This window comes from Dermacentor albipictus, chromosome 4, assembly GCF_038994185.2.
Source record: "Dermacentor albipictus isolate Rhodes 1998 colony chromosome 4, USDA_Dalb.pri_finalv2, whole genome shotgun sequence".
Taxonomy (NCBI): Eukaryota; Metazoa; Arthropoda; class Arachnida; order Ixodida; family Ixodidae; genus Dermacentor; species Dermacentor albipictus.
In genome coordinates, this window is record NC_091824.1 from 18,705,433 (window position 1) to 18,732,311 (window position 26,879).

A 26,879-nucleotide genomic window follows, 5' to 3' on the forward strand; every position below is an offset into this window, starting at 1 on the left:
GCATTCAATCTGGGAGAATTTAGTCGCTCAATATGCGCTCTTACAGGGTGTTCACCCCTGCTTCCACAAAACTATAGTTTGGAAAGAGGCGAAGTAGGTAACTATGGTACAGGTTCTTCCCGCCGTGTTCGAATATATCCAGAGAACTACAAGTAATATGGCGTCAAGTAAAACTCCGGAAATGCGAGCATGCTCATTAGGCGCGGTGATGCAGGTCTATCAGTCATCAGAGCGTCGTCTCCAAGATGTGTGTTCATAACTACATATTGTTGATTGCTTAACGTCAGCCGTCATCGTAAAATGGGTCCTGTCAGAATTTTGCATTCCGACCCTCATCGGAATGCGGCCGTAATCGAACCTGCAACCTCGTGCTCAGGAAGTCAACGCCATAGCCACTAAGCTAGAGCGGCGGGTGAAACTGACGTCTTTAACAAAGAAAGTTGTACATGTTATTTGCCAAGCTTTCTCTAAATTCATTGCGAGTGCTTAGATTCCTCTAGTGACATTATTATTTTCCTATTCCACTAATGGGCATACTTTCTATATAGTTAATTTTTGCACATGAAGAGAAACGGGAGCCGTTAGAACTTACAAGAAGGCCAGACAGAGAACCGTTCATTTCCCCGGGTACCCAGCCTGGCATGTACGGAGATCTCCTTGGCCTTCGCGTTGCCAGTAACCGTCGCTCATTCACAAATAACGAAGCTATTTTTTGCCCATTGTTCAGTGTTCCACGGATTTTGTTCTCTCAACGCTTTCCATTTCGCATGTCGCAGACCGAGTAAGAGCTGCAGCATATGTAAGATTACGTGTGTGTTTTAAGTCCGTGCTTTAAAATCTCTGCGGGTGCGCCTATTTGCGCGCAGTGTGTCGTGAACCCTCCTGCGATGTGTTCGTGTGAAGGTTGACGACACGTGACGAACCGTCACCCCTGTCTTCTTCCGGGCTGTGTGTCCAAGACGACGACGGTTGCGTTGCCGCTCCTCCGTCCACCTCGCCCCGTTTCCACCGCAGGTACGACTCGTAGTCAGGAACTTTAACGTCTGTGTCACGTGCAAGGCTGCACAGGACACGGTAACCTGCGCCATGGGCAGAGAAGAACATCTCATACATACTGTGGGCCTGCCCTGCAATCATCACCACAGACAAAAAGCAAGAAAAATGAAAACTACAACGCAGCAGTGGGAGACGGAACTGCTCAGCTCGAACGCCGAGACTCGGTACCGGGCTGTCCGGATGGTCGAGGCCACCGCCAAGGAGCAGGAGCTCCTCGCCGATTTCTGAGGGGGGAGGGAAGGGACTCCCAAACTTCCCCACCCCTGACCCCATCCTGGACAATCAATAAAGTTATTCTCTCTCTCTCTCTCTCTCTGTCACTATTACTTCTTCCTTAACATTTAAGTAATATGTTCTGACTCAAACAATAACAGCAGCTTAGGGAGCGATACGCATCCCCCAAGCTCCTAAATACAAGTGCATTTACTTATGAAGAACGCTCGCGGGGAACAACGGTGAACCTTCATTAAAACGAAAAAAACCTCAGCAATGGAACGTAGTTCTCAAAAATGTGTTGATTTTGTATATGTGGAGATTAAGTATCAGTGTGCACTTTGATTTATTTTATTTTATGTGAATAAGTCTTCACATCGCAAGCTGAGAATCTTATCCCCATAGAGGCAGGCATTAACTTCACTACAAATTCCAAAAGAAAAGTTCTAATAAAAGCGGCACGTTAGAGATATCGTTCTCAAAATCTGCTAAAAAATGCATTGGCGTTTAAGTTAAGAGCCGCGCGACCTGTTACGGGTCGCTTTTGTAAAACTTCAAAGTGGTATGAACGCATTTCATAGCACATGCTTAGAATGTTGAAAGCATTTAGGACTGGTCTTAAGCTTCAATTTCGCAATTGTAACGTGCGCCTTAAAGTAATGATATCTTGTCCTTACGCTATGTGTAGGTCACTCACGCGACGTATAACGTACTTGGTGTCTGCAGCAAATTTTTATTGCACTTTAAGATTCGAGAATAATAAAAAATGGCTATTTTGTATCTGGCACGCTGCTGCATTATGGTACGTGAAATATTTTGTGCGCGCTGCAGAGGGTGTATCGGCACTAAGATACAGAATTGAACTATTAAATTAAACACGTTACATTTTGTCATGCATTAGAATGCTTACATGCCTAACCTGTGTTGCAGCTAGTGGAGGTCTTAAATGTATACTTGTGGAATCAGGTTCCCTCCCTATTCGCAGTGTGCCCGTTTGGTTCGTAGAGGGTGTTTGGGCGCTGTAAGGTAAAGGACGGAACTGCCCCCCTCGCCCCCTACGCGCCCTGCTGGTGGCGCCCGAGGCTGCCCTGCGCCGCTAGAGCCCGCCGCACTCCTAAATGGTTGAGGCTCCTGCGCTTGCGCTCCCTACGGAGACGGACATGTTCCACCTGTGGTCAGAGGGGTCGCATGTCCCTCTGACTCGCTGCCCGAGTCTATTCACGCCACTTCTGGAAAACGCGTGCCGAACGCAGGCGCGCCGTAACCGAACAAGCGCTAAACTTCTCCAAGAAAGTGCGTGCATGTTGCAAAATTGGAACAAATTGTAGGTCTTACGACGAGCAGCAGATTGAGTTTGACAAGTTATGCCTACTGTGGCATAGTGAGCTCTCTCAAACGGCACCATTCGTGCTCGGACGTGCGAACGCACTGCCGAGCTATGCCTCTGTGAACGCCACGTGCGAGGCTAAATTTAGTTCCGATTGCGCCAGGCACGTATCCAGGATTTTTTTTCGGGGGGGGGGCCCACCGCCTCCATCATCATCATCATCATCATCATCATCATCACGTTCTATGTCCACTGCAGGACGCAGGCCTCTCCCTGCGATCTCCAATTACCCCTGTCCTGGACCAACCGATTCCAACTAGCGCCCGCGAATTTCCTAATTTCATCCTTCCACCTAGTGTTTTGTCGTCCTCGATTGCGTTTTCCTTCTCCTGGTACCCATTCTGTAACCCTACTGATCCGACGGTTATCTAACCGGCGCATTACTTGACCTGCCCAGCTACATTTTTTCCTCTTTATGTCAATTAGAATATCGTCTGTACCCGTTCGCTCTCTGATCCAAACCGCTCTCTTTCTCTCTCTTAACGTTATGCCTAGCAATCTTCGTTCGATCGCTCTTTGCGCGGTCCTTAACTTGCTCTCAAGTCTCTTTCCCATATGTCAGCGCTGGCAAAATGCACTGATTGCACACCTTACTTTTCAATAATAATGCTAAGCTTCCAGTCAGGAGCTGGTAATGTGTGCCGTATGCGATCCAACCTATTTTTATTCTTCTTTGCATTTTCTTATCATAATCAGGGTTCCCTGTGATTAATTGACCTAGGTAAACGTACTCCTTCACAGTCTTGTTACGTTTCGCCTACGACGCGCGGTAAAGCCAGCGCGGATGCAACGTACGCCGGAGCTTCGTTCCAAGCGGCGGACATTTTGGCCCGTTCGGAGCGGCCGCGAGCGCGCCCCGGCATGTTCAGTGCCACGTGTCTTTGTGTGTGCGTGTGTGTGTGTGTGCCCACGCTTGTCAAAGCGCGGCAGCCGGGGAGAGGAGCTCCCCCAGTGTGAAGCGAGGAGGTCTGTCCGGCGCCGGCCCGGCTGATGCGTCACCTCCTTGTCCCAACGTGTCTATCAGTCCGTCCGTCGCCGCTGTCACGTGGTGTCGTCCCATGACCTTCCCTCTTGCTCTCAATTCCGAGAGTATAAGAGCAGCTGCCCCCGGACGCCAGGAGAGAGGCTCCGATTTCTTCTGTTGAGTAACGTGCTCTCCCGTCTCTCTACTTCGGTCGACCTGACCGCCCGCTCTTTGCGATGCTAGAATAAACAAGTTGTTCTGTTAGCAGTCGCCTCATGCTTTGCTGGGACCTTCGGATGCTTCCAGTGTGCCCCAGGCCGCCAGGCCAACGCTACCCTTGGGGCTTGCGACCCAGTTGCAATAACGGGCGTCAGCACTGAGGTTCCAACAGCTGGTGGCCGCGCTGAGATTCCAACAGCCGGTGCCATCGGTGCGGTTCAAACAGTCTCTAGTGGCCGACTGGCGATCCTGATCTCTTGTTCCTTTGCCCGGCTATTTATCATTATCTTCATCTTCTGTATATTAATATTCAACCCCACTCTTACACTCTCTCTGTTAAGGTCTCCAATCATTTGTTGTAACTCGTCTGCATTGTTGTTGAATAGAACAATGTCATCGGCAAACCGAAGGTTGCTGAGATATTTGCCGTCGATCTTTACTCCTAAGCCTTCCCAGTTTAATAGCTTGAATTCTTCTAAGCACGCAGAAAATCGCTTTGGAGAAATTGTGTCTCCCTGTCTGACCCCTTTCTCTATAGTTATCTCCCTGCTTTTCTTGTGTAGAATTAAGGTAGCTGTAGAACCTCTGTAGATATTCTTACGCGAAGGACGAGTCAGTAAGACGAGAAACTATTTACAGATTATATTTAAACAACGGTTGCAGCGCTGACCAGTTAGATTCACAGCGCGAGCCCAGTTCGTTCTTCCTCCTCCTTCCGGGAGTGATGGCGCCCACGCGGATCGTTCAAACAAACAAATACCACACGCATGTAGCAATATTTTCCAAGCTTTTTACGTAAGCGTTCTGTACTCCTTGATTACGTAGTGCCTCTATGACTGCTGGTATCTCTACTGATTCAAATGCACTTTCGTAATCTATATAAGCCACATAGAGAGGCTTATTGTACTCTGCAGATTTCGCGATAACCTGATTGATGACATGGATGTGATCCACTGTAAAATATCTCTTCCTGAAGCCAGCCTATTCCTTTGGTTGACAAAATCCAGTGTTGCCCTTATCCTGTTGGAGATTATTTTGGTAAATATTTTATATAATACTGGGAGCAAGCTAATGGTCCTATAATTTTTCAATTCTTTAACGTCTCCTTTTTTGTGGATTAGTATAATGTCTGCATTCTTCCAGTTTTCTGGGACCCTTGCAGTCGATAGACACTTCGTATAAAGGGCCACCAGTTTTCCAAGCATTATGTCTCTTCCATCTTCGATTAAATCGACTGTTATTCCACCTTCTTCTCCCGCTCTTCATTGTTTCATGTCTTGCAGGGCCCTTCTGACCTCATCGCTAGTTATCGGAGAGTTTCTGTATCCTGTTCATTACTGTTTCTAAGTGAGGTATCGTGACTCCTCCGGTTACTGTATACAGGTCAGCTTAGAATTTTTCCACTGCTTTTACTAAATCTTCGAGATTGCTGATGATATTATCCTTCTTATCTTTTAGTGCATACATCATGGTTTGTCCTATGCCAGGTTTCGTTTTTACTGATTTCAGGCTGCGTTCATTTTTTACGGCTTCTTCAGTGTTTCTCGTGTTATAGTTTCGAATATCAGTTACTTTCGCCTTGTTGATCAGTTTTGACAGTTGCGCGAACTGCGTAACGCTGTGCGACCGCCAGCCCATACAACCGCGTAGAGCGTAGGACTCAGCGATTCTGGACGTACTGCGCTCACCACGAAAGGTTAGAAAGACACCCAGATGAGCACAGCAGAGAAGTGGCTACGTGAGGCGGTTCGACTGATAACTGTAGAAGCGTCATTCAAAACAAGTAATTGTTCTCCACTTCCGGCGGCGTTTTCTCTACTTCCTTTTTAAATGAAAAGATGTTGATCCATAAATAGTCTCATGAACAACGGTTAACTATTTTATTATTCACTTTTGCTTGCAGTTTGGTTGTTGCCTTGGCTCTCTCCCTTAGAATTTCGTTTAATTTCTCAACCCCTTGCGATTTTTGTTTCCAGTTGCCAATTTTGCACGAAAAGTGCTATACAATTAGGGAAAAACAGACGAGGTAACGGGCGACAGTTACCTCGTTTATGGGTTATTGCAGGGTTTCGTGATGGACGCTCTTTCACATTGTTTTATTTCCCACCTTATCTAACCCATATCACGTGTATATGGTTCCGGGCATCTGCCAGCGGCGCGGCGAGCCGTAACTCAAGGAAATAATGAAGCAAAGGGAAAAGTCAAACGCAATTGGCGTTTTCTCCGGCCGCAACTCGTTCCATGAGAGTACAGACCAGCTGAGTAAGAGCCGCATCCCTCTCCTGGTCCCAGGATCAGCCTAAACAAAAAAGGTTGAACTAACAAAAGCAACAGCTATGCGCGTGACGGTTGAATAGATGGTGACAACTGAACGCATCACGATTTAATCGCGTGGGTGCGGAATCTGAAAAAACTGTCCTTCACATTACAATAGATGCCGATAACTACCGCCATCTAAAAGGAGTGATAAAGGCAGCATAATGCTGACCGACGAACAGCTGCCAAGTCTCAACATTGATCTGACGGCGCTTTAGGAATGTGTGAGGAGTGGTGGCGTGGGTTTGGAGGGGGGGGGGGGGTATGCCACTTGATATCGGGGGGGGGGGGGGGCCGGGCCCCCCCGGGCCCCCCCCTGGGTACGTGCCTGGATTGCGCCCTGCGCGCCGCAAATATCGCGCCATTTCTGCACGCGGCACATGCATAATAACAATAATAATACCTTTATTGCCAATGATCAAAACAGTACATTCATACAGGCCTGCCAAAGCCTTTGAAGGCTTGAGCGGCAGCGCCTGGCAGGCAGCAAATCCATACACGGTACATTGATATACCACTTTAAGCAGCGAACTCAAGTATAGAACACAAAAGAAAGGTTATTAGAATTTATACATTGTCTATGAAAGGAAATTACATTGAGCATAATGGAACACAGAAGTACAGCAATGCGTGTAAACAAAAATTACCATGAGATCGAGTAAATGGCTTCTTTCCTCTAAAATACGGTGCCTGGAGAATACGGCTGCAAAGACATAGACGATAATATTAGAACGCCTTCATTGTGTCACTAACATGAAAGCTCTCCTTCACCTCCCGCTGTTATCAACCCGTAGAAAACTATCTCGCATATGTCTTTTCCATAAAATCTACTACCACAACACATATTTACGTTCTATCTTTGTCCAACCCCCACCATACATTTCATCTCGCTTAGACCACCGCCAAAAGGTAAACATTCCGCACTGCAACACCGTCGGCTTTTCATATTCATTTCTTCCCCAAACGAGCAAAGATTGGAATAACTTACCCGCATTACTTACAAGCATTATTGACACCAATAACTTTAAAAGCACACTTCAAAGCTTCATGTTATAAATTATTGTTGCGTTTGCTTGTTCTGTATAATAACTGCTTTTATGTCATTGTTTTTACATTTTGGCTTGTATTTTTATATCGTATGTTCTTTCCTTTCTTTATTTTGTTATGCCATGCATTTTTGCCACGCTCACAAGTTTCTTTTTACCATTATTATTTTGTATACGATGTTTTTTTGCCATGTTGTTTGCCTTCCTTTCTTATTTTGTGATTTGCCTCTGTATTTACTTACTTTGCCCCTCCCCTCTGCAATGTACAACCGTACCTTGAGGGTATGATAAATAAAAAAATAAAAATAAAATAATAAATATGCGGTTTCACCAAGTGACACCTTGTGGCCGATTTGAAAGACGTTGCACGGCTAAACGATGACTTATTTCGTTGATATCTTGTAACACTGCTGAGTTTTGAGCACTAACATAAGCTATATTGCAATTTTGACTGCAAAGAGAAATAATTCAACTTGTTCACCAAAAGAATTGACGAGAAAATGCGTCATCTGAGCGTTACCGATAATTACTTATCGCAAGATGTTTCGTCATATCGCTAGCCGAGAGTTCAAAACTGTCGATAACGAAATACGGTAATACTATCAGTGCCTTTCTTTTTTTTAACTGGAGACAGCTTCGTCATGCGATCAATATCAACGATGGTTATCTTACAGATAGCTTTACATCACTAGGTCGCACTTTCAATGCAGTACATTTGAATTAAGATCACGTTGCACGGCGTGCGTGGTGGTGAAGCTGACAAATTATATTAAATGTCCCGACTTCCCGTGCTTTATAGAGGAATACTCCGGCACACAGTGCTCCTGTTCCTTGCAAAAAAAAATATAAAGTGAATACAATAAAACTGTAATCGACGGGCTCGCAGTATACACTGTGTCGTTTTACTGACCTTTTTCTAATGGTGGATGAAGCCTGCCGGGCCTGCCGCTGTGCGCTTATATTGCGCACGCGCGTTCAAATAAATCGTCTGTAGGTGCCGCCAGCACTGCGGTACTGCCATCTATATTGATATCTTGTGACTATGAGCAGCGCAACGACACAGTAACCGCAGCATGGCGTTAGGAGCACTCTTAAAGTAAATGTGAGTAGTGCACCTGTTGGGCATAGGTACACCGTTGTTTCCCAGCTCTGCAGTGAAACAACTCCTCGAGCGCGCAGGAGGCAAATGCCGCGCGGTGTTCCAATTGCTTTTTTGTCTGCTCGTCGCGAGCTACACACGGTAATTATTCGCAAGCGCTGAGCAAGATGACACTTTTTAATGCAGGCTACGCTCGAACGATTGGCGTAGCCGGAGGAGTGCGAACCCCCCGAAATGTTTCGTTTGTATGTACATATATATATATGGACGCACTTATACAAACACACGCACGAACGTACACATAAGGAGTAAGACCCCTCTCGATCCCTCGAAATGAAAGCCTGACTACGCCCGTGGCTCGAACAGCTCATGACATGAACGCGCATGACAGTGCAACCAAAAGTGGTGCGATGTTTTTCAGCGTGCGTATGAAGTTTTCTCGCGCAGGCCGGAAAGCAAGAAATGTTTTAAAGGGTGTTTAGAGAAAACTTCGCACACGTGTGGTGGACAATTATGTGATCACATTTTGGCTGCCGAAACCAGACGAATAATGATCGTGGCCAAGAGAACTATTTTTTTTATGTGGGGTTTTACGTGCCAAAACCACTTTCTGATTATGAGGCACGCCGTAGTGGAGGTCTCCGGAAATTTCGACCACCTGGGGTTCTTTAACGTGCACCTAAATCTAAGTACACAGGTGTTTCCGCATTTCGCCCCCATCGAAATGCGGCCGCCGTGGCCGGGATTCGATCCCGCGACCTCGTGCTCAGCAGCCTAACACCATAGCCACTGAGCAACCACAGCGGGTCCAAGAGAACTATGGCGCCTGCAGTTACGTCAGTGACCGTTAACCGTGACCGTCATTCATCACTAACCATTATTCACTGCTGCTGAACGTTTTCGATATATGCGGTACAGACACGTAGATTTAAACGCATTTCAATTGTTCACATGCGCAAAGGTTATTTTTACTATTATACCGCAAACTTAACAGCTGCTTCGTAGCAGCAAATCTGCGAGGGGAGAAATATTCAAGATACACGAGCTTCTAGATCAAATTTGTTTCATACAAGGGAACGGATGAGCAATGGCTGTGGCAGCAGGGGATGAGTGCTGGTTCTTGGAGCCTTTGGGGTAGAATTCAGAGCCACTGGAAAGGCAACAAGTTATTAAGAGAAACAAGAGGTTATTTTTATTGCACTAATCATATAGGATGGCAAACTTGCAGAGTAATTATTCACACATTGCAGACTGTCATACTGCCATATGACAACACATTTTTCTTTGTCTCTTCATACTACTCAGGTTAATTTACTATAACACAGCGCTTATTAAACGTATAAAAATAATTCCACATTCCTCACGTCGACTAAGGCTGATCGAACAAGCAACATATTGCGGATGGTAAATGCCGAAGCCGTCACAGCTGTTTCATCAGGGGGAGCGCACGATGTTTTTGCATACTATAAAACAATGTGCACGAGTACATTAATCGACCTTACATGAAAAATCAGAACACCGACAACAAAATAATAAAAAAAACCGGAGCAGAGAGAAGTCAGGGTGCAGCGGGCAAATCGTGCGTGCTAGTATTTACTCTGCTCTGAACACACTTTTCTGGAGCCGCATAGTCAGAACAACCGTACAAGCAACAAAACGAATTGAGCGAGTTGGCAAGTTAACATTCTTGGCGTATATGTGCAGCGCGACACGGACGTGTCCATTCTTTGTCCCGCATCTGTGTCGCGCTGCACGTATACTCCAAAAATTGCACAAGTGTACAACCTCTCATGCCAGACGTACGCATTTCAGCGTGTACAGGAGTGTTACTCGACATAAATTCTGCTTTAGTGTACACAAGCCGAACTCACCTCTGTAAACAAGGCGAACGCGGCTCGCATATCCTGGTCCCTTTCGGAACTGGCCGGTCTCGTCCGTCCGCACGGTAACGCGTAAAAAGCTTTGCCACCTTCCGTGCGGTTTGTGCGATTTGGTGCGCTGCACTCCGTCATACTGGAATACAAGTTTCAAAATGATGTCTTTCGTATCACTTCACCAAAGCCATTAACTTAATATCGTCTAATACCGTACCTGCAACCCGGAGCCGATCGGTGCAACGCACGCTCGACGGTCCGCTGATTGCAATTTCGATGGCACTGACAGAAACTGACAGAAACGAGTCGGCGCCGAGCCCGTAAAGTTGGCTTTTCAGCGGCGCAGTTGAACATTTGACATCATTTTTGTACCACGTGATAGCGCTCGGTGAATTGCGGTGCGAGCGGTGCCGACAAAGTTACGCGCAACTCTGCTCCCTGCGGGACCATATACAGGAACACTATCTGAGAATAAAGTATAATCCCCATGCAAGCAATCTTGCGTGCGACAGCGACAAGCGACGCGATCGAAATGGCTGTCATGTTCGCTCGTCGCCTGCAAGGTGCACCCCATGTGACGTCCCCTTCTCCACTTCTAGTGTCCACTTCTAGCGACGTCCCCCCGGTGTTGCCACTATAAGGGCAGCAATATAGGCGCCGAAACTAGCCTGACACGTGCTTTATTCAATTAAGTTGATGTATTTTACTGTAAAAAGCAGCGTAGAATATTTCTGAGGGTCTTCCAGCATGTCCTTATCCTTGCACGTATAGAAATTCAATTGTTTGCTCCTTCCGTGCGACAATAGGTACACTCTTAGGCAAAATTACACCCTTTGGCTTGCCCCTTCTGCCACACAACCATAATCGTTGCCTGCCTTGATACGTTTCCTTTCTTTAACGCTGCGAGCCCGGTACTTTCCAGCAACGAACGGCACGCGCGTTATCAGCATAAAACAGTTTACACCCTTTGGAGTGCCCCTTCCGATAACGCGTTCGTTACTGGAAAGTTCCGGGCTCGCAGCGTTAAAGAAAGGAAACGCATCAAGGCAAATAACGATTGTTGTTGTGTGGCACAAGGGGCAAGCCAAAGGGTGTAACTTTGCCTAAGAGTGTAGTATTTGAGCAACGTACATCCAGTTCCGGCTTCGCGCTATTGTCTAGTCGCTCATAGCACTTCCGGGCGACGAGTGACGAATTCTAGATTTGCAAAACCGAACGATCGAGCGACGAGACCGAACGATCTCTTCAAGCGACGGCCCGATCCGTCGCTCGAAGCTGTGGCGCACAAAATCGATCTGATGGGTTTAGCCTCAAAACCCCTCACTCGTATAGACCGTTGACCATTACATCGGTAATATACATGTTATCAATGCAGACACTTAAGTTAAAGCACAAGCATGGGCAGAGAATAAAGGCATTTTGGGAGAATTTCAGAATGTCTTCAGAATATGTAGGCGTTTGGATGATAACTTATTTGATTTTACTCAGTGTATTGGAATATCAAGAGTAGAAAGTAGACCGTTATATGTGTCCTTTTTAGACATTACAGGAGCGTATGACAATGTAGACGGCAACATTTTGTGGGATATTCTGGAAGGGGAAGGCTTGGCGACGATTGTCTACAGCTTTTGAGAGAGATTTACCTGGAAGATACCGTTGGCGTTGAATGGGAAGGGATGAGGAGCGAGGAGAAAGTTGATACCAACAAGGGACTGAGGCAGGGGTGCCCTTTATCCCCACTGCTGTTTATGATGTACATGGTGAGGATGGGAAGGAGGCTAGAGGAAAATAATATCGGGCATAATATCTCATACAAACAAGCGGGTATAGTAGTAGAGCAGCAGCTTCCTGGTTTATTTTATGCAGACAATATTGTGTTGCTAACTAACAAGTAAAGTGACTTGCAACGTCTGGCTAATATCTGTGGACAGGAAGACGAGAATTTACGTTTGAAATTTGGCGTTAGAAAATCAGGTATTATGGTATACAATGAAAAGAGTGAACAGACAGTGGCAATACAGGGCCAAAAAATACCTCGGGTAAAAGAATATAAATATCTTGGTATATGGATAAACTAAGGTAATAGATATATGGAAACACAGTAAAAAGAGTAACAGTAAAGGGTGTTGGATACGGACCCTTTTCTTGGCCTCACTTGAGTTCCCCTGCCACATCCAATCGCCGTCGCCTTCCAATTATGGTGCGCAGGGGCGCGTCTACCACGTTCCCGGACCTGTCAGACAAGTTGGCGACCATAGGTTGTCGCACTCACTCATGAGTGCACTCATTCACACTCACTCGCACTCATTTCAAAGGTGTGAGTGCGAATGCGAGTGAGTGTCAATGAGTGTGGAGGTGAGTGTGAGTGAGTGCCAGTGGGTGTGAGTGGAGGTGAGTGATAGTGTTAGTTAGTGCCAGTCAGCGTGAGTGGAGGTAAATGCGAGTGCGAGTGAGTGTCAGTGCGTGGAGGTGAATGTGAGTGCGAGTGAGTGCCAGTGCGTGTGAATGGAGGTGAGTGCGAGTGTGAGTGCCAGTGAGCGTCAGTAGAGGTAAATGTGAGTGCGAGTGAGTGCCAGTGCGTGTGAGTGGAGGTGAGTGCGAGTGTGAGTGCCAGTGAGCGTCAGTAGAGTCAAATGTGAGTGCGAGTGAGCGCCAGTGCATGGGAGTGGAGGTGAGTGCGAGTGTGAGTGAGTGCCCGTGAGCGTCAGTGGAGGCAAATGTGACTGCGAGTGAGTGCCAGTGCGTGTGAGTGGAGGTGAGTGTGAGTGCCCGTGAGCGTCAGTGGGGGTAAATGTGAGTGCGAGTGAGTGCCAGTGCGTGTGAGTGGAGGTGAGTGTGAGTGCCAGTGAGCGTCAGTGGAGGTAAATGTGAGTGCGAGGGAGTGCCAGTGCGTTTGAGTGGAGGTGAGTTCGAGTGTGAGTGAGTGCCCGTGAGCGTCAGTGGAAGTAAATGTGAGTGCGAGTAAGTGCCAGTGCGTGTGAGTGGAGGTGAGTGCCAGTGTGAGTGCCAGTGCGTGTGAGTGGAGGTAAGTGCGAGTGTGAGTGAGTGCCAGTGAGCGTCAGTGGAGATAAATGTGAGTGCGAGTGAGCGCTAGTGAGTGTTAGTGGAGGTGAGTGCGAGAGTGAGTGGGTGCTTGTGAGTGTGAGTGGAGGTGAGCGTGAACGTGAAGGAGTGCGTGGCCTGGAGAAATTAAGGTGAGTGAGTGTAAGTATTCTCCCACACTGCCAACCTATGGCTGGCATGCACTACGGTACTTGGTTGCTCGATCTTCGCTTGCCAGTCTACGTGCTGTTCCCTCCTCGATGATCAACGAGGGGCAGGCTGCGAGCGAACGCTGTTGAAGTCATGAAGTTGTTGGAGTCCCGAGCACTGTTGAAATCATGAAGCAACTCGAAGTCATGAAGTTATTTAAATATCAAGCGTTATTAATAGCACCACTAATTTCATTCTGTTCCCTAATTCTTTCAAGGAAATCTGAATATTTAAAGGAATTTGAGTTACAGGTGTATTCATTAGGTGTTCTAGAGTGCTTGTGGCCTGTTAACCTAGAACAACTCAAAGAATTTCGTACGGATGTGTGAATTGTTTTCTCACCATGAATAAATTCAAACAAAAGCTTTAGCCGTGCTAGCTTTGCCCTACTTTTTCAGTGTTAATAAACCGGCTATTTTTAATAGTTCAGTCAATGAATCCGTTAGCTTGTATTTATTATGTTCCCCTCGGACAGCGGAGCCCTTGGAGCGACCCCATGGGCCGAATGTGACGGCACTTGCACGGGCGCCTACCATTGGAGGAAAAGGATTACACCTGAGTGGGCTCGACGATTGGCCGAAAATGGCATGACCCCGAGAGACCGAAGGGGCTAAAAGCGAGAGACAGGGAGAAGAGACATTCATTTCTTTCATTCATTAATTTCTTTCGTTCTTCTTGCCACGGGCCGCAGCGTCCGATTTGCGGCCGGCCATCGATGACTTTATGACTGTTCATTACTTTGTGTTATTGCTGTAAATAATGTAAATAAACCATCAGTTTGATCTCAAAATCCTCCTCAAACTCGGCCAACTCCGGCACTCAACGCCAAGATCCAATAAGGGGAAGCGAAATGCAACTATAATGGAGCACAAAGCGCTATGGGGTTATAATAGGTACGAGGTGCTCCGGGGTATGTGGAAAGGTTTAATGGTTCCAGGACTTACTTTTGAAAAGGCGGTTGTTTGCTTGATATCAGGGGTGCAATCAGGACTCGATGGCGACCAAAGGTCAGTGGGACGCCTCGCATTGGGCGCTCAAAGTAAGACTACAAATGAAGCTGTGCACGGTGATATGGGCTGGGCAAGTTTTGAAGTGAGTGAAGGTCACAGTAAAATTGATTATGAAAAACGACTGAGGAATATGAAAGAAAGTAAATGGGTTGGAAGAGTGTTGAGCTATTTGTACAGAAAAAAATGGCTGTGGCTTAGCTAAGGTTAAGCCCAGGATGCGAAGCATACTAGCCTTTATTTTAACGCGACAGCGTTAAGGAGCTCGTGTCGCAGAAAAGCCGGTGTCGTCGGCGTCGGCTCAGGCGTGCGGCGCTTGCTCAGGCGCACATTTCGTTGTCGCGCCGAACGCTGCGTTGCTCGACGCTCACCGCGTCCGATGCGGGGCGCGTAGTCGCTGCGCCGTAGCAAAGCCACCTAGAAACAGTCTCCGGAGCACGCCGCAACCTTCGCTTCTCATTCCAACGAGCAGCTCTGTCTCCAGGAGGCATCTCACCTCGTGAGTGTCTAGCAGAGGCAAGCGCAGCTGCTTATAGACCAGAACACGCTTGTCTCGCACCCAGACTAACCGAACGCATACTCTCGCACCCGGGTTGCCCGGTCGACCGGCGCCGTTTTGTACTGGGCTGCCAAAGTGTGTTCGCCGGCGACCAGTAGACATGGCAAGCGCCAGCTCTAGGGCTCCAAAGTGCGGAAATGTGCCCGTTCACACGGATCCAAAGTAGAAGAAGTCATCTGGGCATCATTGCGTCGTGTCTGGATGCCAAAACAACCAGCGGAAAAGGAGCAGGTCGCTTAGCGCTGTTTGCGAAGAGCACAACACACGTAGGGAATCGTGCCGGTGCGGTGTTTTCAGCCTGCGCCGATTTCCATCCGCAACGAAGAATGCCAAGCTGCGCCACCGGTGGATAGCTGCAGTGAATAGGAAGAACTACCAACCCAGTGAAAATGTACGAGTGAGTATTCGATCTGTGTATATTTTGGTGCCACGTTCAACTTTGCGCCCTACGAACGTAATACGTGTAACACGCAGGTTTGCTCCGAGCACTTTCTGGGCAACAAGCCTACAGAGCAGAATCCCGCGCCGGTGCTTCGCCTTGGCTATAACAAAAAGGCAAGCCTTTTCGTGTTTTCATTCAGGCAGAGCTCCCGACGGTTAAGCGGAACAGTTGAGTTTGCGGTTAGCGATACTTGCAGCTGGTGCACGGAATGACCATTAAGTGTGAACGACAAGTTGTAGGCCTTGCTGGTGAGCGTTATTGCTAGTGAAAGTTAACCGAAGTCTGCTCGTCACGTAGCATGCGTCCACAAAAACGTAAACGACGACTACTCGTCACCGAAGGTGTTCTTGCAGCGCACCTACCTTTACGAGCTGGTGTTGCAGGTGTCATTCGTAACGAATTCATTTGAGCCTCCTGAGCTCTAAACTGCGTGCGGGCTGTTATGCGGGGCAAAGCGCAAAATATTTCCGTTCATATGGCGAGGAAAATAAGGTGCTTAATTATTCTTCTATTTTGTAACAAAATTTTGATCGTTCTCACTAGTTTTTTTTTTACTGTTTTCTTTTCTAAGGGAGCGCCAACAATCCGATGGCCTCGCACAAGCGAAACAGGTCTGGTACCAGGTAGCTGCAGTTGGTGGGGCTAATTTCTTGGAATGCAGGTGCGGTTGTTGTCTTGTACCAAAGGGGTCCTGATGATGCAGCTTTAAGTAGGGATGGTAATTTTACGTGCCCTTTCATGGTTTGTGCAACTGTACAACACCTGCATCTGTCATGCTCGGCCTGTTATACGGGCTCTGAATGCACATGTAGTTGAACATTATAACTACTGTAGTACCTCATTTTCCAATGAGTGCAGGTTTAGCATCATATGCTGCTTGTTCGAGTGCTGTAGGCTTTTGTTCTGAATGTTGTACTCTTAAGTGGTTGCAGGATACAATTGGCCTGGTGTATTTTCTATTTCATTTTGAGAGGACTTTATATCTTCGCAACAGTGATGGCATGGGAAAGAACTACAGCCCTTCTTACTATAACATCTTTTTGTTTTCAATGTGCAGGTGGTGAAGGGCAGGCGTCTGCTAACCAGGCAGTCAAACGACCTCGCCAGTTGGTTGCCAAACGCGGCCAACCCAGTAGAGACCATGACAAACAAGACCAAACTGAAAGTGCAGATGACAGTGTTATGCGTTATTTAATAATATATGGCACCAACACAGTGCTGTAAATTCCTTCACAGGTTACGTGCCAAAAAGCTCACACGTGTTCTAGTATATAGCGCGCGGTTTGTATAAACGTAATAGCGTACCAACCCGATGTATTCGCTTCTGCAGTCTGCACAGCACTCAGTGTGGCCATTGCGGACTTGCATGAGGTCTTGAAGTTTGATAGAATCCAGACAGCGAAAATGACAGGTTAGAAAAAACGCGAAACTGCCCAGCTAAAAAGCCCAAGTTTCGCTTTCGCGCCGGGTCGCATCTCCCGCCGTGGCAGCCCAGGCCTGCTACTTCGCGGCGCTTGGGATAGATGGCGCGACCGGCGCTCATCAATATGGCGGCGCCCTTTGAATTCACGGTGTTCTGGTGTATATACCGCCGCGACGCCGCGAGCGACGGCGCGAGTTGGAGCCCCGTTTCTCCTCTGTCATGACGTCACGGTGTCACGTGGTATTGAAGGCGACACCGCCGCACCTGAGGAGCTGGGTCGAGCTCTAGTAATATGCTTCGCATAAGAAACATTGATTTACAGTGGAGAAAAATAACTAGGAAGCTTACCAGCAAACATGCGGCCTGTAGGGGGAGAAACACATCAACAAAGAACGTCAAGCGGAAGGTCAGAGAGGCTGAAATAATCTCATGGATGGCGACTATGTAAAATAAACCTGCCATGAGCAACTGCGTAAGAGGAAAAAACAAAATCAGAAAGAAACAATTTATGATAACTCAAAGAGAAGCGCATTACTTTTTGAAGCGAGATCAGGATGCCTTAGAACACGCACTAAGAACGATGAAGCGTGTGCTTGCTGCGGTAAAGCTATGGAAACGATGGAGCATGTTTTGTAGAATGTGAAGATATCTGTCCGTGGCGGTGGACTTTAGAATCACTGGGCTTCTTGAAGCCCTTAAGCTCAGTGAGAGCAGGAGGAAGGTAAACATGTCCGCAATAGAGATTAGTAAGAGGCGATTGGAAAATTGGTGGAAGTAGGGTAACTACAAACAATGGAGGCGTACAAAAACAAAGTTTCCAATAGGTGTTGAGAAAGTTTGGTTATGGGAATTCATCGCGGGTTCTTTTTTTCCGTTTCTTTCTTTTTTCTTCTTTAAAGGGATCCTGAAACGATTTTGACTTTCTTCTACAAACGTACCAAGTCGTTATAGTAGGTCCTTCTGATCATTAATTGATGCATTAAAGTGCTCCGCGTATAGCATATAATTTATTATAAGGTTTTAAAAATGTACTTCGCTGCCGATCACAGCACATCACTCGGCTGAATTTTAAGCCGCCCCTATCCATGTGACGCCATTTGCCCCAATGACGTTAGTAGGGCGAGCTACCCGATGGGCTGCCCAGGATGCGCCATCAATAATTTTTTCAACTTTATGGTGAACAAATGTTCGTAATAGTTGGAGTGTTAGTTAACTTGTTTTTGTATAAAGAAAGTAACCGAAAGAGAATGCACAAGAACAATTTCTCAATACACTTAAGCACAATTCCGGTACACAGCAAACGTCGTCTGATTGTGTTACAACGTGCTTCATTTTGACCGGAGCTCCGCGGTTAGAGTCGGTCTCAGTCTTTTCGCGAGCGCCATAATTCGACTTTGTTGCGTTGTAGGCTGCATACGTAGCGACTAGCAATATGTCAAGCTGCGATATCGTGTCCCTCTGCAAGGCAGCAGACGAGGGGTCTGGCTGCAGGGCATCGGACCGTCGCTATCCGATCGGCGCCAGGATTTGCGCGTATGCAGCCGTCACTTTACACCGGAGGAGTACTACCACAATAGCGTTTCGCAGTCCGGTATTCGGGTAAACGCAAGCGCAAAGGGACAGGTCATGGCCGTTTGACCATGCCGTTTCACGGGATGAGCAGAAGCGCAAACGTGAATGGTCAATCGTCTGCACGGTGCAGCCACCTGGTGGCACAGACCTCAACCACACACAATGGCAGTAACGAAATGTATTCTTCTTTGCTGCTGGTGTAAATTTTTTCGCAGAAGTGTAATCGTTAACACGTTCTTTCTGTAAATGTTTAAAATGTTTTACGATATTAGTGTTTAATAATAGTAATATTAGTATTAGTATTAGCAATATTAGTCTTTTGTTTGGCTGATTAAGCTCTGCACCAACAGGTGGCTTGACCGTGCAGACCGATCAGGCCGCTCACGTACGTCTACGCTAAAGTTCCTTCATCAGTTTAAGTTTATGCCTGCACACATCCGTCGAAACGCCCAGCTCGCCTGTGGTTACCGTAATACCAGACACGTTCGGCGCTCTGACAGAATGCTCGCAGCGCACGATGCTTCGATAGCCCTGGCTTGGGGTCGACTGCCAAGCACAGAGTTCGGAGAGGCTTCGCGTGCGTGCTCGCTTCTAGAGAAGCGGAAGTCTACGACATGATGTCCCATCATGACGCAAAGCCAGTGAAGGCGGAGCTTAGCCCCGATCACTCGGTGAACGAGTTGAGGAGAAAATGCATGACTATTGAGGAGGGTAACTTGTAATCATCCGCAGCTCTCTTAATATGATACGCTTCACACAAATTGTGGTGCGAATTATTATCGTTAGGTGTACCCTACGCGTCTACAAAATTTGTCCGAACTGTTTCAGGGCCCCTTTACCATTGGCAGGGCATTAGGCAATAAAATAACAAGAGCGTGGTGGCGCAACCCTGTCACAAGGGGACGCTCATAACATCCATCCATCTAGCTATCCATCAATGTCTAAAAGTAGCGCCAACCACTTCCCGTCCCACGGCCCCGCTGGGCGCGGCCTAAAACCCCTTAAACTTCGTAAAGTAGCGACACTCTCCTCCTCCGCCTTCACTCCTCCTCGTTTCTCCTCTCTTTCACGCTCCCTCCTAAAGTCCCTCAATCATTCAAAAGTACCGCCAGGCTTTGATCCAGCTGACAACGCCTGCGATAGGCTGATCGATGACATGTGACCTTGCTCCCCCCCTTTGCCGCCATGAAAGTTCCTGCGCGCCGGGCGAAGAGCGCGCGTTTAGCCTGTTGTGCTTTGCACATCGCTGCGATAATTTCGTTCCGGGAGGTCTGAATTGCCTTGTTGGTGTGCGGTTGGGTGCCGAAACCGGACGAAGGATGACAAGAAGTTATTTTGCATCGCGTGCGGCAACCAGAGCCTAACCAGACCGAAAGTATGGTTGCACAGAATTGCACGGACGGACTTTGAACCGTCGGTAACAGCACGACTATGCGAGGCAAGTAACATACAACGATACAAAGGTGCGATAGAAAGTATACACGTGCGTGTGTTGAGCGGTGATAGTATTTCACTCGCGTGCATGAATGTTGAGGGCCGAAGTTTGTGGAGATTATTTATTTTAGTTCGCTGTGAGCCCGCTGAATAGATCGGTATGACCTAGGATGCGAACGACCGAAATGCCTTGTTGCTGTGCGGATGCGTGCCGAGATCAGACGGAGGACGACAAGAAGTTATTTTGCATCCCGCGCAGCAAACAAAACCTAACCAGAAGGTAATTCTGGTTGCATAGAAATGGACGGAAAGACTGAACCATCGGTAACTGCACGACTATGCGAGAAAAGTAACGGAGAGCGATACGAATGTGGGAGAGAAAGTATACACCTGTGTGTGCAGAGCTGCAGTATTATTTCATTCGCGCGCATGAATGTTGACGGCCGAAGTTTGTGGATATTACTGATTTTAGTGCATTACGAGCCCGTTGACTTAGCAAGTGCAGTATGACCTAGCATGCAAGTAAATAGTGGGGCAGAAACGCATTAACTCGCTGACAAATATCCACATTGCGTTACGTGCAATAAAAAATAAAATTCAGCAGCGAATTCTACTTTTACACTTTCCTCTGTTTGTGCGCGCGTTGTTTACTGCGCTTTACAGCATGTCCAAAATGTAATTTTCAATATGCTATTTGTATTTTGTGCATTGCATATGTGAATAAATATATTGCTAAGTGCCTGCATTACTCTGTTTTTAAAAACGAATACTGCATAGCCACAGCTACTGGCCGTCAAATAATAAAGCGTAATACAGTATATCAAAGTACATTACATACAGCTGCGAGCTCGTTCCTTCCAAGTTTCCCTTACACTCGAAGATGTTTCAGTAATCGGCAATGCCATTTTACTGATGAAAAACACACAACTGCAAATGAAGATAAGAAAAACGCCACAAGTGATACACGCGTATTGCCAGCAAAACACAGTGCAGTAATAACTGGGTCAATCCGCGTGCGTTTCGTATAAGGGCCGTCTAATTCTTACGGGGCTTTAGGGGTGCACGGAGGCGAAAAGGGATAAACACAACAATGCGCGTCATGATTCGAGTTTACGCGGCGACGTCGCACGGTTCACGAGAACAGTCAACCACATTCACACACGCGCACACACTACACTCGATGTTGGTGTGCCGCGAGATCAGATCGCGCTGGCAGCCCGAACACGATCGAGGAGACACGCAGACACGATCCATACCGCCTCTTCATCATGTCACGACAGTTGCGCTGGCTCGTAGCATTGAACCACAAGACACAACAGTCGTCGTCTAATCGCTACACGACAGACGCACTCAGCGACAAGAAGACTGTTGGCGCACTCGTTTCCACAAACACACAGTATGTTGTTTAGTTGCCATGAGGGTCGCGCGCTTTGAGAATCGCACGTTTGAGCGACGTTATGTTGAAAGTTTTCCGGTCCAAGCGACTGTCAGCCTTCATTTTTACACTTCTTCGTTCAATGCAACCGCTATGTGTACGCAGCACACTTACATGCAAAAGATTTCACAGAGCATACGGGATTAAGCGTAAGCAATCACCAAGGCTCGCGCGGTGATTGAGTGCAAACGAACGAAATGTAAACACGCGGAATCGAGGCGATCAAGCCCTCATTACGCTCTCTTGAGCTATTTTCTTGGAGCACTCATTTGAAATTAAAGGACTAAATTTAGCAGTTCGGGTCCTTCTTTCGTTTTTCGCCACAATCGGGCACGAGTAGGTTTTATTTCCGCGCGTATGCAGATATTGTTTCACCTCACGAATGCCGCGGCGCCGCGGTTTAGCGTGGGCGCCGTCTGCTACAGGAACTTCCTAGGTGGCGCGCGCGGCAGATGTCGCTACCTTGGAAATTATAGAGGAACCTTACTCCCTCCTAGACCGTAGCGCCCCCTACACTGCTAGAGCGCAGCAGCGGCGCCAACATGAGCTCCTCGGCACTCCGTAGACGCTTCTCGAGCAAAAATGGCGCTGATGTACGGCGCGAGGGCCCACATGATGCTATTAGGCCAATAGCGACGCGGCGTCGGCCTATGCCAGAGCGCGCGAGGAGGAGGTGGCATGCTTCAAAGCGTGGCACTAGTTTACGAAGTTTAAGGCGCTTCAGCGCGGCCTCGAGAGTGGCGCCGCCTATGCCGACCCTGCCGCAGCAGGCGACGGCTAACACGCTACCGGAGGAAATCCACGGAAAACTTCGTTCGAGCCCTGCGGAGGAGCTTTTGAGGAGAGATTTTGCCTCATCAGTCAGTAAACGGCCTCAATAATTCCATGCTGTAGTTGCGGAATAGAATAGAGAAAAGGATCATTATTTGAGGTGTAAAGCGCCCGAAGGTTGAGAGCTCGTGTTGCTGAAGCGCGACGCAGGCATGCGGTGTGCTCAAACACGCGCGTAATTACCAGAGTTTAAAGTTTTTACTGCTGAATATATGTGAACGTGGTTTCGTAGGTCCATTTAGGTATTTGCAGGATACTTTTGTTCGGCCGGCGCGTGAAATATTCCAACTGCCTGGGGGCGAGCAACACCTAGCAACTGGGCTGCTTCTGCTCTGCGTCTTTTACAGATGTTGTGCAGCTGATGCGTGGGTTCTGGCAGTCATGAGCAACGTTTTCACACGTAGACGGCATTGATAATGGGAACAACGAACGTACCGGTTGTTTTCTCAGCATATGAAATTGATTTTTTATTTATTGTATTTATTACAGAGCAAGAGGCTGGAATTTCATAGCAAGAACGAACGTGATGCGAAAAATGAACAGAGGTTCCAAAAATAATTACCCCCCCTCCATTAGCACAAATAACACTTTTGTTGAAGTGCTCATTTTATGTTTGTATAGTGCATGCGTCAGTATTCTTTTGCGTTGTAAGTTTTCGCAGGGAAGCAGTGTTCCTCTAACTCGAACACTACAGAGAAAAAAAATTATTCTAGGGTGTTATGAACCAAACCTAAGATTTCATTATGAGGAATAATTTTGACGACCTGGGGAACTTTAACGTGCCCCAAATGCACGGGACACGGGCGTTGTATTTCGCCCCATCGAAATGCGACCGCTGCGGCCGCGATTTGATCCCGCAACCTCGTGCTTAGCAACGCCACGACATAGCCGCTAAGCCACCGCAGCGGGTATAGAGACAGAGTGAACAATACCGCTGTAGGACCAAACAGTCCTGAAATTGGTTTAATAAAGGTGCTTATCGCAGTCTTGGAGATAAGGAAAGTATACGGCACAAATACAGACAGTCCACTGAACTGTCAGGCTCGCACAAGCAATGAAACCCAAAGGACAAAGAAGGATTAATTATTAAAGCGAACTGCAACAGATGCATTAATTATTGTCAAACTTACATAATTGCTCTGCGCGCTGCTTCCACGGCAACTCCATCAGCACTTTATAATCAAAAACCGCGAAATTATTTCTCGCAAGAGATGGAAGGCAACGTATACAGTGCATATAACGCACGCAATAGCCATTCACTTGATCGGACGCATAAAAACGTTAATGTTAAGCAGTAACAATGTTCATCCTTTATATCAGGGGCCTGTTTTCCTTTGCAGCCTACACAAAACGTGCGAGTAGACGCTGCTCATCCCTCCAATACCGAGGACGCGTCCGGTAGCAGCCGAGATAGAGTCGAAATGCAAGGGGCCCGTATTCGCAGATTCCTCGTTGGCGTTCCGTCATTCTTCTCGCACGGCAGGGCGCTTTTATCGTTGCAAGGTGCTTTTTTGGTCGCGACGATTGATGATTCTGTTACTGCTCCCGAACGGCACATGTAACCGCTAACAGAGGTCTTAGGAGAGCACCTGAGATTATGTAATAAAGCAGGCAGCGCACGCAGTGTTCGCACACAATATTGGCTGTGCGCGACACGACAACGCACAGCCGATCTTAAACACCCCTGGCGCGCACAGGTCTCGGGGAGCCCCAACCCAAGGACCAGCCCTGGTTCTAGCTTTGGGGTTTCATTTACCGCTTTGGTGACCTGGAAGCGCAGTCAATCATACGAAATGATGACACATTGTTACAACTAGTACATAAAATATATTAAATGAGTACAATCACTCAGGACCCAAAATCTGACGTAGTGCTACCGCGCCCGTGCGAGGTGAATTACGTGAATGCCAACGAGGAATTTACCGGCCCATCTACTGTACGATCGAAGTGCACGTTAAACATCCCCACGTAACCTAAATAACGTAATCCGCAGCCATACATTACGACCTCACTCATAGCCTCATTCGCTTCAGGACGTTAAATATGCTAAACACCACAAACCAAATTAACACGTGCAGGCGTACATTGAAGCTGAAACACTGCCTTCGTAAGCATTAGTGAGCCTTGCAAAAGGGTCGAGTGGAGTTCGGCGCTATTTGTGCGGGCGGCTGCGTGTAAGAGTAATGCGGGGTGGTCAGAAGAGACGCGTGGTTCGACACCAAGATGGCGGTGGGGGAGCCCCGGTTTACGAAGAGCGCGTAAGTGGGTAGACTGTGAGTCGGAGCTTCCCCAGTCGGTTCGCAGAAGCAGTGCCGTGGCTTTAAAGCCAACCCCTCGCCGCTGAACCACACCATTCCGAGACATTCCGTTAATGCACCGGATGCCCCAAGGGCGCATGGAAGTTTTTTCTTTGTGGGAGTGTGTCACGCGAGCTTCTGAGACAAGAGAATCGTTGCACTGCAAATGATTTGTGGCAACGGCCTTGACGCATTGAAACTCCGGATAGTGTCACCCTGGAGCCCCGTTGTGTGCACACTGCGCGCACTGCAGTGTGATTGGACGAACGATGGGGCAAGGAGGATGTTGGGGATGCTTTTAGATGCGTGCAGGGCCGTTGGAGATTCGGGTAAGAGAAAGAAGACCAAAATTCTAACTTTTGTCTCGTAGTTTGATGTCCTTGTAGATAGTTTCCATTCTATCGCTTGCCTATTCTACCTTAACAAAAATTTAACCCCTTTGCAACCAGTGTCACTGCCTTGCCTACTGTAATGTGACCTCGCGACATCCACAACATCTTCAAGTTTCCGTCACTGACATCGAGGCGAACATCAACTGGTCGACAATGTGCCAACTTCTGGTGCAGCTGAAAAAATGTCCTGAATAAAGTTGCTTCTATGTCACACGACCGCTGCGGTTGCGAGCATTTTCGTGCAAAACTCCTATGAAACAAAGAGAGCACCTTGTAAAAAAGTAAACTTAAACGGGCTAAAAACCACGCACAGCATGGACACATACTCAAGCACTTTTTTTAAAGAGGCAGGAGTAAACAAGGTTTAAAATAAGAGGTAGTGAAGAGCCGTGGCACTTCACAAAACCGTGCGCTTTTTGCAACCTCCTAGAAGTCAGCCCGCCAGACGCTATGCATCCACGATTTTCTTTGTGTGTTGCGTTCGCCGGATGGTCTGCAAAACAGTATTTTGCACGCGCCTTGTCGGATGCGACAACCGAAGGCGCTGCAGCACGGCATCAGAATGGAGTTCTCGTCCCTAACACACTTGGTTTGGTCCGCTCACGCACTCGATCAATCGGTATGCGCATACTTTCGTCGCACTGGGTCGACAATGGCGGTCGGAGCGCGCTGGAAAGCAAAAAATATACAACAGCCCAACGCGTGCTTTCATGTGACACGGATAGGCAAATGGTGGAGCGGAGAAGGCTGCGGCGACAGGAGACGGCGAGGAGGAAACGCCGGGGAAAGCGGGGTTGGCCGAACGATCTAAGAATGACGCTACTTTTGAAAGATTAAGAGGATTCATCTGAGAATAGTGTCCCTTTATATGTATTTGAGAGAGAATCACTGGAATAATAAGCTATCAAGAACTTTTACACGTTTCAAACTTGTGTACCTCGGCCTAACATGATGATCATAATCAATATTGCGTGCCCTTCCTTTAGTTCACGCTGCGCACCCGATACTTTCCTCTCCGGAACGCTACGTCACCCTGCGAAGCGCATACCATTCGTAACGTGAAAGCTTAGACAGAGGAAGTTGCACGCTAGATAGATGACGATTACTGTCTTAAAGTGTGCATGATAGTACTTGAGAGAGTAAAGTGCTTACTTAAGCACATTTTATTTATTTTAGGGAATGACGCACTACGCGATCAGCAATGCAAAAAGCACGAAACACGAATATGCAAGCAAAAGCACAAGCACTATTTTTGTATAACTTAATGCGTAATGCGTTTTCTAAAGGTGCATAATAAAGGTCCAGTACTTTCTCGGGAGTTGCAAAATACCTGAAGATATTAAAGCACAGAAAGCAATAGTGTTTGAGAAGCTGTCCGCGCGATTGTACAGATAGCACAGAATATTGTGAAGAGATCTTTAGTAACTCTACTTGTATCCCAGGATGGCGCGACTATTAGTGCTACCACCGTTTAAAAGCACTGAAAAGCGTTCAGAAGTTGATAGTGGAGACGGTGTGAAAACGATACGACATTCGCAATGGGAAGTGATGCAAACCACTCTAAATAGCTCAGCAGCAATGCGATAAAATGAGAATGACCCGGGTGTAGATAAATTTGATGCGAGCTATCGGAAACGCTGCAAGTGGCACAAACGACTTAAGCGCAACAATAAGTTATGTGAAAGTTTACACAGAACGATTTAAACTCATTAACTGCTAAACTAACACCACTTTGTTGTTGCGCACGTAAAGCTTCACGTACATTTACCTGTGTTAGGCAAGTGTAACTGGGAGTCGATGTGGGATAGGAAAGCCTTCAGTTATTATTACAAATGTTATATGTCAACGCACAAAACCACATATTAATGTTAGACGGATATGTAGTTGGGTATGCAAAGTGTACAATTTCATCTGTCCCAAAATACACTATTTGTAGTATAAATGGCTAACCTGGATCGTATTAGAATGTCTCAGTTTGGTACCGGCACCGTCTCTGTAATGTTCAAGAGGCTGAGTAGGTACAGAACAATTCATCAGGGATTACGATGCTCCCTAGAGCAA

At 47.3% G+C, this 26,879-nt stretch overlaps 1 protein-coding gene across 2 annotated transcripts in view; it reads right to left on the reverse strand.

The window, feature by feature from the left end:
- Positions 1–483: 483 nt before the first annotated feature.
- Positions 484–26,879, reverse strand: part of LOC135916681 (uncharacterized) — a 54,243-nt gene continuing 27,847 nt past the window's right edge. The window contains exons 3-4 of one of the 2 annotated variants that reach the window (XM_065450131.1): positions 6,803–6,858; positions 484–1,079 (exon numbers count right to left, since the gene is read on the reverse strand). In XM_065450131.1, the coding sequence (XP_065306203.1) occupies positions 819–1,079; positions 6,803–6,858 (317 nt within the window). In that variant the 3' untranslated portion in view covers positions 484–818. The remainder of the gene's footprint in view (positions 1,080–6,802; positions 6,859–26,879) is intronic. The other variant, XM_065450134.2, reaches the window with a different exon arrangement.